Source organism: Eschscholzia californica, unplaced genomic scaffold (assembly GCF_041429995.1).
Source record: "Eschscholzia californica isolate CP2 unplaced genomic scaffold, dmEscCali1.0.p SCAF_1, whole genome shotgun sequence".
NCBI classification, from domain to species: domain Eukaryota; kingdom Viridiplantae; phylum Streptophyta; class Magnoliopsida; order Ranunculales; family Papaveraceae; genus Eschscholzia; species Eschscholzia californica.
Genome location: NW_028238198.1, coordinates 3,188,661 through 3,207,746, shown reverse-complemented (window position 1 = coordinate 3,207,746; position 19,086 = coordinate 3,188,661). Strand labels below are relative to the sequence as shown.

Below are 19,086 nucleotides of genomic sequence, written 5' to 3'. Positions count from 1 at the left end.
GTGGACAAGTACGCGGCCAAATTTGCAGTTGATCACAAATTGGGGGGCAAATTGTAATTAACTTAAATCTTAATTGGGTAAATAGCCAAGACACTGTATATTTCAGTCTCTATTTCTCTCTCTAATTTTCTCTCCCCGATTGGAATCATAAACACAATACTTCTTGCAAGAACACACACACAAAGAGAGAGAAGTAAATCAAGACCTAGTTTTTGAAACAGTAGAGAGAGAAAGATGGGCGGAGAAGAGAAGAGGAATCAGATGATGCAGAATTTGTTTGGTGATCAATCTGAAGAAGAAGAAGAAGAGGAAGAAGTTGATTCTGAGCACGATGTGAATCGCCAACGCGAATATATCTCTGTAAGCTTACGTTATCTTAATTCTCCCATTATAATAAGAAGTGGGTTATGGAGTTTTTAGGGTTTTGTTGGTAAATACCCTAATTATTATCAATTTCCTGTTCATTTGGGTTTTAAATGTCTCACCTTTATCTTTTAAATTTATTTCTTGGTTGATATATCATAGTAGGTTTATATGTTTCTACAGAATTTTGATTTCATAATTGGATTCAGCATGAGTCTTGATGTTTTTAGTTTGATTAGATGCATGCGTTCTCATTGTTTATCTATTTGTTATTATTGTTCTAACATTAATAATCTCCCCATTTTTTTTCTTCTTCTTGAGTAATTTAAGAAAAATATAGATTTTATCCTGACTTGACAATACTGCAGGATGAAGGTGAAGGGGAAGGGGAAGGGGAAGGGGAAGGTGAAGGGGAAGGGGAAGGTGAAGGAGAAGGTGAAGGAGAAGAGGAAGGGGAGGGCGAAGGCGAAGGTGAGATAGAACCAGAAGGTCAGGGTGAAATTGATGTTGAGGGGCAAGGGGAAGTGGACTTGGAAAGTGAAGCTGAACAAGATGATGTAGATCATAATCAAGAGAGCGAGGGCGAAAGGGTTCAAAGTTCACCTGAAAGAGAAATTAGTGATCAACGGGTGGAGAGTGAAGGCAAAGAAGCTGAGAGCGACGATGAAGAAGAGTATGGACAAAGAGTAGTTACGAGCAGGAGACGTGAAGTTGTTGATAGTGAATCAGAGAGGTCTGAAGATAACCGTTCTGTTGGAAATGAAGATGAGGAGGTTGATGAAACTACAGGAGCAAGGTGACTATATCCATCTTTGTCATAGTTGATCTTTAAGATTGATGTCATAACTCACAAATGTCGTCTATCGCTCTTTATAGCTAATTACCCGTTTCCTTGGTGCTCCTACGTCTATAGGGATGCCTATCTGGCCATTTAATTTTGTAAGCTGGTTGCATATTTGTTAGCTGTTTGTAATTTTGAAGAACTTTTTCCACAAGTTTCTTCCTGGGTGGGGAGCGAGATTTGAAATATGGAAATTAGGAAGAGCAAAACCTGTTTACTGTTTGAACTTTGATGTTATTTTTAAACTCTATAATGTTCATGTAAACAGTTGAATAAAAGAGATGGTCCTTTTGTCACCTCATTTCTGAATTATATCCTTGTCAATGCATATGATTATAATCTATTAGGATTCCTTTTAATCCATTTCGTAGAAAAGTAGTACATCTGTTTTGCTATTATATAGAAGTCGTACATGGCTTCGATTTGGAAAACTGTGTAACTTACTTTCTTGAAACAGGTCACCTAGTGAAGAGAGAGATCAGAACCAGAATGCAAATTCAGTCGCTGAGATTCGTGATGTATTTGGTGATTCCGAGGAGGACGAAGCAGCGGAATATGCAACTCAAAATGACCTTGATCAAGAGTCACATGTGAGTGCAAAGAAAAAGATGTTATATGTCTTGTCACTTTGGAAAGTTTGTATCTTTTCATTCATTGGGAACATTAGTCGCTTCCTTTCGAAGTTGTTGAAAAGGCAATTGTTCTGTTTACTTTTAGCGGTCTCCTCAGGAGGAGGAAGGAAGCTACGGGAAGGATATTAGAGCAGAGGATATAGTGCCCGACGAAATGGATCAGGATGAGTCGGAGGAGGAGAACTTTGAACAAAAAGTGAAGGAAAAACCAGTCGGCCCCCCTCTAGAACTAGAGATTCCATTACGTCCACCTCCCGCCCAGCCGGAAAAGGTGCATCTAGTTTTTTATTATGCATACTGTTTGGAATAAGTCATTCTTGAATGTTTCCTTGTTTCAGCTATGATTTGCTATTTGTTTGTATAATTGATGCAATGCTGAACACTGCACTCAGTCAGTCAGTCAGTCTTATACCCCACCAAACTGTAGCTTCATATTCTTATTTATGTAGTTGTCGATCTTAGTGATCTTAGCACACTTAATCCTTGAGACAATAAATTTTTAATGGTTGAAGTCTCTTTTACTCTTCAAGTTTTTTGGTGTTATGACTTGGATAAACTTGTAATGTTTCTTATGCAGATGAACCTGATCAGGGTCTCTAATATTATGGGCATTGAACCAAAACCATTTGATCCCAAAACACATGTGGAAGAAGACATGTTCGTGACAGATGAATCTGGGGCTAAGAAGCGCATACGCCTGGAAAATAATATTGTTCGTTGGAGGAGAGTTCGGAAGCCGGATGGCACTATGTCTGTAAGTGACCACATCTGAGTAGATTTTATCATGTTTTAAATGTTTCTCTTATGATTTATATCTTGTGGGTTATTTGTTTGTGTACTTGTATTGGCATCTGCCATCTTAACCCACACCATGAGAGTAAAGTGCAGTAATTATTACTTTGGCTTTCACATTGGACGTTGTGAGTTTGAAACTGAGTTCTGAATCTTTCTTTTTGTTTGGGTGGAGGGTAGAGTGAGGGAAGAACTTGGGGATATATGATTTTGTAGGATATATTTATTTGTGAAAATCGGAGTTTGATTGTAGATACGAGTTAAAAAATGATTGGATAATCAAGTACCAACTGAGGATTCGTTTTGGATAAAGTTACCCTCTAATGCTCCTAGATGTCATGGACATTCTCAATATTTTTCATCATACATGGTGGAACTGATTTGATATTTCGTTTGTAACAGTTAATGCGCCGTGTGTCTTTCAGAATGGCTGTTGTATGAGTAGGTTGATGTTTTCACATCTTCCCTTCTTCCGGACACGACTTATTTACCTAGGCTAGTTGGTATTGATTTTACTCAGAGTCACTTTCACTGTGTGAATCTTAACTTTTAAGACATACTATTAGAGTGTCTCTTGGTTAACATAGCCATGAATAATACTGTGGTTGTGAATCTTGTTTGAAAATGAAACTCGAAAGAAGTAGCTTGCACAGAGCAAATTACAAGTAAAGTCGTGGTTTCCTATTAAATAAAAAAAATTGTTCTCTTACTGGTCATTTCGTCGCAGCATGGAATCCCCATTGTCTATTATGAAAATTAACAATCAAGTGCTTTCAGCTTTACGCAATATTTTTATTTTCTGCTTATCTTTATTCTTCAAATGCTGGAAAATGATATAATACTACTCACTCAGTCATATTGTGAAGAAGTTGATTGAGAGGTGCAGTACATGTGCTGACTAGTAAACACTAATTCGTTGGCCTTCTAAAAAGTTATTTCTTTGCAGGTTGAAAGCAATGCACGCTTTGTTAGGTGGTCTGATGGCAGTTTACAATTGTTAATTGGAAATGAAGTTCTTGACATATCAGTGCAAGAAGCACAACATGATCAATCACATCTTTTCCTTCGACATGGAAAGGTGCATGAATTATCTTTTAACACGTTAGATGTTTTCACTTGGAGTACATTTAATTAGCTGAAATGTATGGTGACTGCTTATCTATTTTCCCTAAATAATCAGTGATGCATTTAAACAAGTATTTGGTGCTTTACATTTATGTTCTACTCGTTGGTTCTTTATCATTTTTCATCTCCCCTATTTCTTCCCATTCCATTGAATTATACTGTTTGACTTTTCTACTTCCAGTTTATTTGGGAATCATTCGTAAATTCCCAAGTGCATCTTCATCAGTAATTTATTTTATTTGCTAACATTGCAGGGAATTCTCCAATCACAAGGGAAACTCTTAAAGAAGATGAAGTTTATGCCTTCATCCTTATCATCAAATTCTCATCGGTTATTGACAGCCCTTGTTGATTCACGTCATAAAAAAGTGTACAAGGTTAAGAATTGTGTCACTGATATTGACCCAGAGAGGGAGAAGGAAGAAAAAGAAAAGGTAAACAGGAATTTCTTAGGAGCATATGCGGTTTGTTATGATATTCTTAGATAGTTAAATCTACTGTATTTTGACTTGATTTTTGGTTGGGTAAATTTACCGAGTTCAAATACCAGGAAGTAGAATCTACCAAATGATGTCGATATGGTTGGTTTTACGTCAGCCCAATCGAACATGTTGATAGATACTGAGTTCCATACCAATGTATATTATTTGCGTTCAACCATTGTAGGTTTTATTTTTTTCTGGTTCTTCGACAGGCTGAAGGCCAATCAATCAGAGCTCAGGAGCTTCTTCACCGAAAGCGGGAAAAAGTGAATCGGAAGTATACTCAAAATGTAGACAGGGGGCGTCAACTCTCACCTGGGTTCTTGGAGGAAGCACTTGATGAAGTATATTATTGGCCATCATCCCCTTCTCTAACCTTTCAAACTTACCTTTATTATCTTAAAAATGCCGACACACACACACACACACACACACAGAGATATATAGAATTGTTGATCTTGTTATTTTGTTTAAGTAGTATGTAAGAATCAGCAACTGCCCTATCGTCATCCCCTTTATCAGGATTCGCAGATGAGACATATTTTTCAATTCAAGTACATTTGGTGACATAACTTTTGATAATCAATTGACAACTTCCTATGTTGATTCCATGATTCACTGGAAGTAATTAAACATTCTGAGATGCTTTATTTTACTATTAACAGATTGAACAGTGACTTCTCCCTGTAGTAGATGTATATAAATGCCACAAGTCTTTCTTGTAAAGTGCCAACCGTAAATTCATTCTCTGGCACTCATCATTTTAACTTTTATCCTTCCCCTTATTTTTTTTCCTTCTTATTGCTCAGGATGAAGAGGCAGAGTATTATGATTCTCGTCGTTCGGCATCTCGCAATCGCTTTGAGGAAGACTGGGAAGTAGAAGCACAGGCTGAGAAACGAATAATTAATGCAAAAAAGGTACTAATACTTGTTGGAAGTTGGAACGCATTCAATTTGGAAGTTGTAACCGATTCTTGATGCTAACTTGCTAATATGTATTCGTATTATCTTAAAATTATCAGTCACAGGTACGCAAAGAAACTCCCCAGAAATCATCCTTGTCCGCTCGTTCATCACGCCGTCCAGTTGAGTTCTCTGAGAGTGAGAGAGAGGAGTCTGAATACGAAAGTGATGGGTATGAAGAGGAAGCATCTCCCTCGCGCAAGAGGACACAAGAACCAGAATATGAGGATGATGAAGAGGAAGCAGGAGCAGGTGAACCTTTAGAAGAGGACACTGAGGTATGTTATTCTTCCTCATAAAGATCCCATGTTGCCGAAATCAATTAGATCTTCGTTAGCAAATGGGATTTCTATACAAAATTATGTTAACAAATTCGAAGGTTTTTATGATTCTATTTCAACGGTTACATCAGTTTGTTTTGTGGTGATGTTAGCTATAGAATGAAATGAATGTAATGAAATGCAAAAGATGGTACTGTATTTATTTTTGTTTTATTTACATAATATTTCTCTGAAATAGACTATTAATTCAGAAACAATAAAATTTAAACCCTGACCCTTGGTGGAGAGAGATACATGTTACCTCTCTGATATACTGTTGAAACTACTTGGAATTGGGTTTATATGCTGTTGACGTGTTTATTATTAAATGGATATATAAAATCATCAACAAGAAATTCAAGTTATCTTTTTTCTTTAGTATGAAACGTAGAATTTGCATGTGATCTAGGGGGATGTTTAAGTTGCTGAGTTAGGATACATTGATCAATTTGAATGTTAACCTTAATTGGTTTTACATCTTAAATGGAATGTTATAGCTTGTTTGGTTCCTATGGTGGAACATTTTGCATCAGGAAATTATAGATTTAAATACCGTGGATAATAGCATGTTCCTCCTTACTGTAAATAGGCTATGCATGTGTTTACCTTTCACGCCACGTGGATACTTTCTTTCAACACACGTGGATACTTTCTTTCAACACACGTGGATACTTTCTTTCAACACACGTGAATCTAGTTACTGTTACCATTTGAAATCTTGAGATAAAAGTAGAAAATGACCCATTGCCGTACATACTATTTGTTCTTATATTTCTCCTTGACGAAGACAACAAATGAGAGAAATTACTCACTATTTTATGCATCTATAGTGCTCGTGGAATAAACTGATGATCTATAAGGTGATGGAACTTCAGTAATCTCATAGTATGCACGCTTATCGAAATCTATGTTGGTATAAATAGTATCTATATTTATTTATTAACACTCAACGACTGAAAAATATGGTGAAATTGGAAAGAATTTACATGACTTCATCTCATACCTATATAATATACATGACTACATGTCATACGGAAATAACATTCAATTTTTGTTGGAGTTATCAGAGGAAACTACTTCTACTTTAAACATATACAACTTGTGGCACTAAATGAGATGGTCTGCATAATTGGAAACTTCAGTCATCTTGTACTTATGGCAAGCATTTGTATATTTGTACTATATGTAACTGTAACTACTCGAATCTGAAAAAAGAAATGGTGAATCTAACCATATTGTTACTCGTCAATAAGTTCACGACTGCCAGCTTGGGTAGATTTTGACCCAAGAGATTTCTTTGGATGGAATACTGGTTGAGGCATTAAATGAGGAGACATATTCGGGCTTCCAATTGTTTCAATTATAGGGGTTATCAACTTGGGCATTTAGAACTCAATATCGACCTAGAGAACCAAGGTGTGTTAGGACAATAAGTTTTGAAGTTCTACACTAATCTGTCATTCTGTTGCTTGTAGAGTGTTGGACGAGCTTTGCTATTTAGATTTGTAGTAAGGTCTTCTCATATGCTGAAACTAAAATAGATACTATACGTGCCATAGCATGTAGAATAGGCTTTAGGATACCTCCTTCGAGACATCAAGTGTTAACGCTAATTATTGTCCAAAAACTTGAAAGTTCTAGTGAGGTTATTATGGCCTGAGTTGTGGAATGACATACTATAAGTTTGTTTCTCGTGGACAACTAGAAATTCTTTTATGAGAGGATGTATACGGAATTTAATTTATTTCACATTAACTTACCTAGTGATAATTCACACTTGAGAATAAGCAAAAAATCCTTTCGTCTCTTTTCGTGTTTCGCTCCCATTTATAGAAAATAATTGCGGAGAAATTTATTATGTATATGCAACTTCACAAATTGGATCCCATAAATAGAACATGTATGTATATGCACGTGTAACCTACTATTGTCTTAATAATGAAATTCCGTGGGATCTCTTGCAGGAGCCGAGGCGAAAAGGGAAGGAATCTAGGGGTGTTTCCAGGCGACGGGAGATTGAGTCAGATGAGGAATCACCTCCAAAAAAGGCAGCAACTCACCGTAGAATGGCGGTTGTTTACGACAGCGATGAGGAATGAACTAGCTGTCAATCTCAAAAACAGTAAGTTAGCTTCCTTTCACACCCCTATTCCATCACTTAGATAGACACACTATACGTAGGAAATCAGAAGGATAAGATCTATATATATTACGTGCCTATTCGGACATGCAGTTCGATATTCATAAGTGCATTAGGCGACTTCTTCGGTGGCTCTTCATGTTCTATATATATTACGTGCCTATTCGGACATGCAGTTTAATATTCATAAAATCTGTTTGTGCATTAGGCGACTTCTTCTGTGCCTCTTCATGCACCCTCCATGAAGATTTTAACATTAAGATATAAATTTTGCTTACTTTCTTTTGAAGCTTTGAGTTTCTTTTGTTTCGAATAATCCCTGATTACCTCTTTCCCTGTAAAATCTGGTGACAGTGCACCAGTGAAGATTCATCTTCTGCCTTTTTATCTTTATGTGAAATACACGTCTTTCTCAATGCTATACTTAAATACTCTTGGTTATGTCAATTTTCTGGTGAAAACATCGATGGAACTTAATTGTCATGTTTGATTCGTCTCAAGTTGTTGGAATTAGATTAAACATGGTCCAATACTGTATTACTTTTCTTGTTTATCTCTAGATAAGACCCATTAGGGTGGCATTTCGAAAATTGATGTTCATATCATGTTGAAGTTGAAGGAATTGAATAGAAGTAGAGTTCATTAGTTTTTCTTACCTTCTATGGTACTTGGCATTGGCCCAGATAAGATTAGTTTGGGATACTTTATATCTGTGTCTGCCGATTTCTTTTCTGTTGCTCTATGTCGATTTATCCTCCTACCCATGATAGGTAACATGAAATATAGTCGGAATCTGTCTCCCTTTGCCATTGGTTGAGTATAGTTTTTCTTTTCTTTAAGAAATAGTTCGTTCTTTATTTTCTATCTGATTATCGACCCAATTCACATCACTTATACCTTCAAACCTTTTTCCAGGTGCTCAAGGTGATAGGGAAAACCCAGCGATATTCTGGTGTTGGAATGTTTCATATCTCTCTCTCTCTCTCATCAGTTCAGTTTTGTGGTTCGTAAAGTACTATCTGAATTTTTTTATATACTATCATTAAAGACTAGTTTAGCTAAATATATGCACATTATTAGAAACATAATAATCTCAATTTGTAATGGTTAGTGAAGTTGGAAACTTTGTTTGAGTGATTATACTTAAGTGGCTTTAGGCAACTTCAAATACTATTTTATAGAATTTAAACCCAATTTAGAATAATAATCTTTGTTTTATTAATTAATTTTGAACTGCAAATAGGATTAGAACTTGATAAACAGATTTCTAGGGGTCAATTTCTTTTCTTAAGAAGAAAAACTACTTCACTTTTAGGCCATGTTTGGCTAACTGGAAACGAATGGGATTATTAAGAGTAACTGTCATGGCTAGAGCCTAGAAGTATGCTAGTGAAAAAATTTCCACCGTGTTTTCTCTCTTGATGGCTTGGGGAAAAGTAGAGAAATTTAGACCATATTTTCTCTCTCGGTGGCTTGAGGAAAATTGGAAGAGTTTCGGCTCGACCATGTTTTCTCTTTCGATGGCTTGGGACCGACCATTCATACACGTTTGTCCACAACAATTGGACCTTATGAGACCACACAAGGTTTATTAGATGGGATATAGTTAATAATTTTTGAGTTTATAACCCAAAAAACGGGTCCTAATAGGAGATATAGTCCTCTATAATCCTATAAAGGGTTTTAAAACCAAAATAATAATATAAATGGATATCTAGTCCATTTGGTCTCATCTAGAGAGAAAACACAAATCTCTAGATTACCAAATAAATCATAATTCCTAATCTAACCTTCCTCATATATTATAACTGATTTATCTTCAAAATCCATAAATATCTTCTTCCATTTTTATCTCCCACATTCTCTCTCCAATCACGTTTCTAAACAAAGTAAGGTTAGCTTCATTATTTTTAGTAACCGAACCTCTTTATTCTCTCTCTCTAAATCCGATTCACATAACAAAACCTCCATTAAACTCAGAAAGCTTGTTTCACCTTCATTAGAGCAGCTGTAAACACCTCCATTAAATCAGATTTAATATTGCTTTTCAGGTAATGTTAAAGATTTTGGTTTCTTCTTTTCTGTTTAATGTTTTTATTTCTTCTCTTTTAAACTCGAAGCTAGTTGTTAAACCTCCATTAATCTCAGAACTTTTCTTTCATCTTCATTAGATTGCTCCAAAATCATTCATCTTTTATAAAGTTTAAGATTTTCAGTTTTGTATTAACACCATTGTTAAGATCTAATGATGATTCTTTTTTCCATTATTAGATTACGATGCTCTATTATTGAACATATTACATTTGTGATCCAACTACATAAGATCTGTTTCCATCTTAACTACCTTCGAATGAAAGATTTATATTTTCTCTCTCTAAAACTTTCATAACTCTTTAAGATCTTTGATGTTTATTTCTTATTTAATGATGTGTTCAATGTTAGTATGTTATTTCTCTTTCCAATGTTCATTGTATATTTCTTCAGATCTACGTTAATTCCTCTTTTTTTTATTTTTTTTTGCAGATCAGAAACATCTGTCCGTACAGTTCTTGATCTTTGTGATTATCCACACTTATTCCTTTAACAGAATATAAAGTACAGTTACTTTACGATAAATTACCAAACTTTCTGATACAATTTGCATACATTTCACATAAGATGATGTGTTAATGAACAAAGGTGCGTAAAGTATGAAAAATTATCCAACATTACACGTCCTTTTTTTACCAGAACAGTGGTCATGACAAGCATATAAAACTTCTCTTAACCTAATAAACAATTGTACTTTTCCATACATTATACATAACTTATTGATCTGTACCTGTTATTTATGATCTATCTCATTTGTTTTTTATTAAATGTTTCATTATTAATGTATGTAAATTTGATTATAAATTTTTTTAACTAATATATATGTTTTTTTTTCTTGTAGTAAACCAGCACTGATGGAATTTCTTACAGAATCATCACATAAACTATAGAAGTATAAATTACGATGAAGAAGATTGTTTCTATGATCCTGTTTGGACAATGGAGTCTTACGTGAAGACTTACAAGGAACATATAAACCTTGCCCCTAACTTCGATGAACCATGTACATTTAATGAAGAGTAAAAAACACTACCATGTTTGATTCGCCGTAAACCTGGAAGACCAAAGACAGTAAGGATCGAGAGCTCGGGCAACATTCTGACGGAGTTTGTTTTTAAGTTACCTAGACTAATATGTTCTTTTCATTTACAATAAAACACAGATTATTGTTCAATAAAATTTCGTTTCAGTCGTACAAAGGTTGTGTTATTTACTATACAGTATACATAATTTATGACAAATCACATACTTTATAACATAAAACATGATTTCAGATTTACATTTCCTAACAAGTTACTATAATTTATGGTACATAATGGACATGTACGCGTAAAAAACAAGTAATTTATGTCAGAAAATAATCTAAGTATTCAATGGTACATAATGGATGACACACACACATATGATAAATTACGTTGTATACATGACAAATGATGGTTTCCTCGTCATAAATAACACATAATTTAGGAACTTGTTTCATAATTTGTATTCGATGTGTGTTTATGTATGAGTAAAAAACGAAAGTTAAGTGAGAGAAAGTTGATATATATGTTTTAAATATTAACCCCCAAATCACGCTAATTGATCTCAGAAAATATACTCATTCCAAATCTGAAAATTAAGTGAGAGAAAGTGATATATAGATTTGGTTTCCAAATCTGAAAGGACGAGAGAGAAAATCTATTTTGGAACATATCCGTTTTCCAAATCTGTTTTGAAAAATCTGTTTTGGAAAATATCCTTGATCCGTTACTTCCTATTAAATCTTTTCAGTTTATAACCTAAATATCTCCCCCAAATCACGCCCCCTGGTTTGGGAAACTTTCCGGATTCATTCCGAAATTTAAAAACCCCGGATTTTTTAGACGAGGGACATGGAGGGTATTTATCAATAAAGTATGAGTTATTTATGCCCTTATTGTAAAAGGACTAAATGTCCATATTTTGGGAAGATTGGTCTATATACCTATTATGAAAATGATTTTGGTCTATATACCCATGGACTCTATAGTTAACTCTCTTTTAAATGTTTTTAAAGATAAATACTTCATATTTGACATTTAGGTTTCTTTTTTTCATTTTATATTTCCTTTCAGTCATGTACGTGTGAGGTAGGTTTTATAAAATTATTATATGCATAAGTATTTAACCGTGGTTGGTGCAATTATTCGTGGAAGGAAGAGAATGAATAGAAAAAACTATGTTATTGTATAGAAACATGCCAAAAATTATTTGGTTAGCTCGGGTTTTGTACAGATATGACGAACGCATTATACAATAACTATCTATATAATAATAGAAGAGAATATATACTACCTCTTCAACTAATAAGATTATACCTCTTAAATTTATGACTTAGTGTTGAAATTGTAAAATTGTCTTTGGTGACCGGGCACAGGTTATACACTCGTGTGATTATATTGATTTTGAATCATCATTGAATCATCATTTTAAAACGGTACACCGAGATGAATGATCAAAATTTAATGAGTGATGCTAGGAACAAGAAAAACTAGAAAGACTCTGAGCATAATTTCCATGTGGTTCTTTTTGATTCGCGGTTCGGTAGATCGAAATTATCGGAAGCACGAATCAAAACAACATCAAACGGTACATCGAGATGAATGATCAAAATTTAATGAGTGATGCTAGGAACAAGAAAAACTAGAAAGACTCTGAGCATATTTTCCATGTGGTTCTTTTTGATTCGCGGTTCGGTAAATCGAAATTATTGGAAGCACCAATCAAAACAAACTCAGTAAAATTTTTGGTTCTGGGTAGAGTTTGTCTGGCTTTTCTTATTCCCGAAAGAGTATTCTATTGTTAGTGGGCCAGGGCTTGAAAAGAGGTCCTTCCAGGATGGGCGATAACTTCAAAGGAGGTCTGGAAGTTCAAGTTGGTGGCAAATTTTGTAGTATTCTTTTCATGTCAAATGCTCTGTTAACATCATTTCTTCTCCTGGTATCTACCATTGTCCCCAACCTCTCTCTCTCTCTCTCTCTCTCTCTCTCTAGAAAGCTTCTTCTCTCCCTTCTTGAGAGGCTGAAAAAACACCATTAATTCCATCTCTTATTTCTCTACAAACTTGTTAGTACATTAATCATGGGTGTTGGAGTTTTAGCATTTGTAGTACTCCTTAGCTTGGTCATGACTAATAACTCAGCAGGTAATTAAACTCTTTCTCTCCTAGCTATTTCCCCTTTCTTAATCCAATATCTAAACCCATGCATCAAATCAATCATGGGTTTTTTCTCCTACCCAAATCTAGATTTTTGATGGTTTTGTTTTTCTTAGATTCATGGGTTTTTTCTCCTACCCAAATCTTGATTTTGATTCTACAATACTAATGATCTATTTTTTCTCTCTCTAAAATGGGTTGTTGTTATTGTAGATGCAATATGGTGTATATGTAGGAGTGATGTGGGTGATACTTTTCTACAAAATAGTTTAGATTATGCTTGTGGAAATGGAGCTGATTGTAAACCAATCATTCAAGGAGGTGTTTGTTATCAACCTAATACAGTTAGGGCTCATTGTTCTTATGCTGTAAATAGTTACTTTCAAAACAAAGGTCAAGCTCAAGGAACTTGTATTTTTAGTAATACAACTATTGTTACTCAATCTGACCCAAGTAAGTTTCATTATCATTTAGTTTAATTAACTGATAATTACTTCTCAACTACCCCATTAATCTTCTTTACTTGTTAAACCCAACTGCCAACTACTATCAAATCTTGAAAGCAAAGTAAAGAAAATTGTTGGAGAACAAGAAAAACAAGGGAGACTCTAGACATAAATTTTACGCGGCTTGGCTTGTTGTGATTCGTACTTTCTGGTGATTCTAATTCACGAAATTACGAATCACGGTGCCACATAAGATGTTTGTCTCGAATCTGTTTGCTCCCTAACATTACTCAAAAGTAAACTAGATGTTCTAATCATATTATTTTTTGTCTTTGATTTATAGGTACTGGTGGTACTTGTCTTTATCCTTCTGGACCAAGGTATGTTTTTTATTTTTATTTTCTTAGTTTTATTTATTTTACTTTTTTGGTTTTTCTAATTTTACTTTTATATTTTCTAAGAAATTTGTTGGTTAAGAGTCTTAGGTGAAAAAAAGAAAATCAAAGTCTTGCTTCTTTGTTGATTTGGGTATTTATTTTGGGTGCAATTTTTTTTTTTTTTTGAATGTGGGTTATGAATTTAGATAATGACACATTAAGAACCCTAAACATCTTGTTTACAAGAAGAAGACTCTTTGGTTTAAGTCTTCTGGGCATTTTTTCTTGTTATTAGGGTTAGGGGATGGGTAGGGTTAGAGTTATGTACATGGGGTTTCTTTAAAGTTACTATATCAATTACAAGTTTGATTTCGAAATTACCAAGAATTTGACTAGGTGTCTCACACAATGTATTGATGACCTAATTTATACATATGATTTTAAATCGTTTACAATTTTAGAAAAAAAATAGTTCATAAGAATATATAATCAGAAAGATAGTTCACCATCTCCGTATTCCGAAGTACTCTAAATAATGAATCATTTTTCAATTTCATCTTATATTAATTACACTAAACAAACACTTAATAATACCATTACCACAAGAAAAGCATGGGCTTGACTTGTACTTTGACGTGGACTTTGGAATCTAGTCAGGAATGATCACTCATTTTGATTTTGGACATGTCTTCATATGTTGTCATGTTTATTTTGAGTTAGGGGGGGGGGGGGGGGGGGGGGGGGGGGGGTAGTGGAGCAAGACTTTCGCGGACTCTTGAGAGTCCGCGAAAGTCTGAGGCATTCAAATCCAGACATTTGAGAGTCCACGAAAGTCTGAGGCATTCAAATCCAGACATTTGAGAGTCTATGAAAGTCCGAGGCATTCGATTGTAGACAAAATATGTCCCAGACTTTGGTGGACTTCATAGTTTGATGAATTTGTGAAGGATTTGGGACAAATTTGGAAGTCAAAATGTCTTTCAAAAAACAAGAGACATTTGAAGTCCATCATGTGATAAAAAAACAATAATAATATTAAAATAATAAATGTCTACCAAATGTCCATCAATGTCCACAAATATTCACAGATGTTTGCGAAAGTCGAAAAATATATTTTTGAAATGTTAGTATAAATATATTATTTCATGTGATTAAACAATAATAATAATATTAAAATAATAAATGTCTACCAAATGTCCATCAATGTCCACAAATATTCACAGATGTCTACGAAAGTCGAAAAATATATTTTTGAAATGTTAGTATAAACATATTATTTCATGTGATTAAACAATAATAATAATATTAAAATAGTAAATGTCTACTAAATGTCCATCAATGTCCACAATATTTACAGATGTCCACGAAAGTCGAAAAATATATTTTTGAAATGTTAGTATAAATATATTATTTCATGTAATTAAAAAATAATAATAATATTAAAATAATAAATATCTACCAAATGTCCATCAATGTCCACAAATATTCACAGATGTTTACGAAAGTCGAAAAATATATTTTTGAAATGTTAGTATTAATATATTATTTCATGTGATTAAATAATAATAATAATATTAAAATAATAAATGTCTACCAAATGTCCATCAATGTCCACAAATATTCACAGATGTCTACAAAAGTTGAAAAATATATTTTTGATTAGCACAAATATAATATGCATTACACATTTGTCAATGGACTCAAGATCTTAAAATGTCCCCAGGACATTTTGTCTATGGATCAAATGTCTTGAAATGTCTATAAAGACATTTTGTCTACAAACTCTCAATGTCTTGAAAATGTCTATGAACACATGTTGTCTATAATAACTCATCCGAAATGTCTTGAAATGTCTACGGGACATTTTGTCTATGAAAGTCTGTGAAAGTCCCGCTCCACTACCCCCCCCTTAATTTGTATGATGAATTTTTTATTTGGTGTTATGTCATCATATGTGTTATCGATCTTTGGCTAGAATAATTACCAAGTTGGTTTGTATTCTCTAGGTCACAAATTCGAGATGTCCCGTTACATATTACCTGTCTACAACGAATGATATTGATGTTGTACAACGTACTTCATTGAATTCAATGGTCCTACCTTCCAAAGTGCATAACCTAAAAATTTGTCCATGTTTAATCCGCCGAAAAACTAATTGTACATGTAGCACTTTCTCGTCCGTGTAGTGTCGAGTGCTTAACTAGGGTTCATCGAATTTCGAACTAAAAGGTTTATTTTGTTTGTATGCAGCTTTACAAGAAATGGTACAGTACCAGGGTTGACACCACCTTCTTCGGCCATCTTTCCTCCACCAGGATCAACAGGAGGAGGATTTTTAGGCCCAACAGGGAATGGCATAAACAATAATAGTAGTACTGTTAGGGTTTTTGGACTCTTTCTTCATCTTCTTCTTCTCTCTCTCTTTTGGTTTTTACATCTCTCTAGTTGAAGAACAAAACAAAAGACAAAATGGTTGGTGGAGGTTAAGGGAGATGGGTTGGGTTGTCAAGATTTGTTGTGTTATGTGGTAGGGTTTGATTTAGGGTTAAGATTCCTCTAGAGAAGGTTGGGTGGGTTCATGGGTTGTTTTAAAATTTAGAAGTTGAAAGTGGGTGTAAGGAATCAATCATCTTCCGGGCATCCCTAAAAAAATTAGTCTTTTTTTTTTTGCCTCTTGTCCCAAGTTTATTTTAGCTTTTTTTTTTTTGATGAAGAGTTTATTTTAGCTTTTGGTCCACTCCTTTTCTATGTTTGCAGAGGGTGTAATTTTTATCAATCTTAGTGAGAAATGGAACACAGATTTTTTTTACTAAATTTTATTTCAAAAATGCTAGTTGGGCCCACTTTTGAAGCCAACCACACGTCGAATGTCGAATATTGATGTGGTCGACTCCAATTAGACAACCAATGTAGAGAGTGTAATAAACCACATCACCATTCAACATTCAGGTCGTAATCAACTTCAATAGTCAAGCTGAATAATAACACTTGTGTATCTCAAACCGTCGTAGTAGTCAAAATTATGAAATTTATTCGTTTAGACAAACTAACTTAAGATCATGATATTGAATTCTATTTAAATGGCAAAGATTCGAAATCATAGATCATAAATTTATATATAATTAAGTAGCACTACTCGTTACGACTTATTTTTAAATATATTTTAATTCATTTTAATTTGTTAAGCAAGATTGATGTAGTACATGCAGAAGTTGCATGTGTTGCCAACTAAATTTTTTAGTCATGGGAAATCCACACAAGAGAACAAAGGGAATCTTCATTTAGATACAAGTGGTATATTCTATACATCTATTATATTGTTTTTTTTGTCAATCATCTATTACTTTGTGCTTTCAACATAAAAAAAAATCTATTATCTCTGTGTGTCATTGAGAAAATTGTTGTGGATGTTTTTTTCTGTTGAAAGAAATTGTTGTGGATGTTAGTGACCTGCTTGAGTAACACTAGCAATTTGCTACTCTCATGCTTTGAAAAAATTAAAACTTCATCTAAATCGAAAAGGAACTAATCAGTTATTACTCCCAAGTCTTAACGAAAAATATACAAGACCACGGGAAAAAATATATGCTCTTGATAAAAGAGAAGGCTTATATAGTTTTAAAATTTTCGCCTACCTCAATATTACAAGATTTGGGTATTGGTTTAATAAACAAAACGAGGAAAAATGATCTCATAAGTGTAAACTCATACACTGATTGAACTCATGTTACAAATTCGGCCATAGTGTAACACTCTTAAGGCGCTAATGTGTAATTTTTTGTTGTAAACCAGTATTTTGAATAGCCTAAATGTCTCAAGTTCTTGCTTTACATGCAATACTCCAAAAAGAAAAAATCCATAAAGGCCCAGAACCAAATAATGTCCTTCTTTTGGCCAAAGCAATTGGAGTTTAGGTTGTAGATTCGCCCTCAAACTCAATAGATGTCAAGACTTTTAAGTGATTTTTTTTACCAACAAAATTTTGCAATTATTGGAATTGGTTTGATAAAAACCAGATACAATATTGATAACCCGTTTTAGTTCTCTGTTTCACCAATCACGTTTCGCAGTTCGTCTGCAACTTCTTCCCGGCTTTGCTAAGTCTTTTGGCTTGAGCTCAGCCAGCAAGCCTAATTTTCAAATGTCTGATTGTAATCTACTTCGATTGTGGTGGGACATGATCTCTCTTTCGAGAAAATACCGGAGTGTGACCATGGAATCTTCGGGTTCCGTATCAAAGAACTATCAAGGCTTTGTTAAATTTCTTTTTCCATCTAATTCACTTGGTGCGGTTCGAACTATTTTTGGGTTTCAAGTGGCGGTTGGGTCGGATAGCAGACGGCTACTTTCAAATAGTAAGGTCACGTTCTCGTTTGTTGTTAAGGATATGTGCGCACGATGGTTGGAGGGTTTTTCGATCTGGGATCATCAATGTGACTCGTAATACAGTCTTAAATTTTACCAATAGGAGTGTGTTCTTAAAGTTGAAAAAATTATGGAGTTTGTTTTGGTGTGAGAGGAGCCACTTTGATAATATGATTCTTTGAAACATTTTTTGAATTTTCCACTGTTTGGTTCACCAGAGAAAATAACTTTTCTCCTACTAATTAATTTTTTTACTTCTTATTTTCAAACTTTTGATTTTTACTCTTTGTTGACTGAAGAAGAAGAATTTTTACTCTTTGTTGACTGAAGAAGAAGGAAACATATGCTTTTTATAGGACTTCATATGTTAATCCAAATAGTATAACTTTCTGCATGGGTTTTACTTCTTTTCTTGATTTTAATTACATACAAAAGGTTATTTCTTTTCTCTTTAAACAAATTATATTTTTTTTCTTCTTATAATGATAATATCAATTACAAGAATCAAGTTACTACTATCATTATTATATTCAAGTTTTCTTTTGGTTTTGCTTTTCCATATAAAAAAAAGTGGTAGTATCTCTATGATCGTTTCACATGAAATGAAGGAAGAGTACTATCATATTTTTGAAATAACAATATAAATTAAAACTTTGATATAAGGACATACTTAGAATTGATATTTTTTCAAAACAGATAGTTCACATAAGAGAGAGAGAGAGAGGTGTTAAGATTTTTAAAGCCTCGGTTGAGTTGTTGAAAAAATTGTTGCTCAAATATAGGGTGAAGAAGCCGAGAGATAGAAGTAGTAGTTTAGAGAGAGAGAAAGTTGTTGAGAGAAAAATATGGTAATGTGGGAAAAACAGTTGTTGAGAAAGAGATTCTTTAGGGGGAGGTGGGTAACAACTTTCCTTAATTTTAGAGAAAAATTAGAAAATTTGATCACGGGAGTGAAAATTTTATTTTCCC

The 19,086-nt window shown here is 33.9% G+C and overlaps 2 protein-coding genes across 2 annotated transcripts; both read left to right on the top strand.

Annotated features, from left to right (window-relative positions):
- The first annotated feature begins 64 nt into the window (after window positions 1–64).
- On the top strand, window positions 65–8,864 carry VIP4 (leo1-like family protein). Its single transcript, XM_086636019.1, has 12 exons — window positions 65–360; window positions 732–1,159; window positions 1,662–1,794; window positions 1,922–2,107; window positions 2,414–2,590; window positions 3,575–3,706; window positions 4,008–4,187; window positions 4,448–4,579; window positions 5,045–5,155; window positions 5,260–5,478; window positions 7,485–7,642; window positions 8,576–8,864. The coding sequence occupies exons 1-11, from the start codon at window positions 235–237 to the stop codon at window positions 7,617–7,619; spliced, it is 1,959 nt and encodes a 652-aa protein (XP_086492145.1). The 5' UTR covers window positions 65–234; the 3' UTR covers window positions 7,620–7,642; window positions 8,576–8,864.
- Window positions 8,865–12,649: 3,785 nt separating this feature from the next.
- LOC147563275 (PLASMODESMATA CALLOSE-BINDING PROTEIN 2-like) lies at window positions 12,650–16,566 on the top strand. The gene is made up of 4 exons (XM_086664712.1): window positions 12,650–12,917; window positions 13,143–13,382; window positions 13,719–13,755; window positions 16,003–16,566. The coding sequence occupies exons 1-4, from the start codon at window positions 12,854–12,856 to the stop codon at window positions 16,199–16,201; spliced, it is 540 nt and encodes a 179-aa protein (XP_086520838.1). The 5' UTR covers window positions 12,650–12,853; the 3' UTR covers window positions 16,202–16,566.
- The last annotated feature ends 2,520 nt before the right edge of the window (window positions 16,567–19,086 follow it).

Excerpts from the sequence above, each read along its gene's own strand:
- VIP4 (XM_086636019.1), top strand. The coding sequence starts at position 235 with ATGGGCGGAGAAGAGAAGAGGAATCAGATGATGCAGAATTTGTTTGGT. Across the intron at positions 361-731 it reads GCCAACGCGAATATATCTCT|GATGAAGGTGAAGGGGAAGG; the intron begins GTAAGCTTACGT and ends ACAATACTGCAG. Across the intron at positions 4,188-4,447 it reads AGAAGGAAGAAAAAGAAAAG|GCTGAAGGCCAATCAATCAG; the intron begins GTAAACAGGAAT and ends GTTCTTCGACAG.
- LOC147563275 (XM_086664712.1), top strand. The coding sequence starts at position 12,854 with ATGGGTGTTGGAGTTTTAGCATTTGTAGTACTCCTTAGCTTGGTCATG. Across the intron at positions 13,383-13,718 it reads TGTTACTCAATCTGACCCAA|GTACTGGTGGTACTTGTCTT; the intron begins GTAAGTTTCATT and ends TTTGATTTATAG. Across the intron at positions 13,756-16,002 it reads CTTTATCCTTCTGGACCAAG|CTTTACAAGAAATGGTACAG; the intron begins GTATGTTTTTTA and ends GTTTGTATGCAG.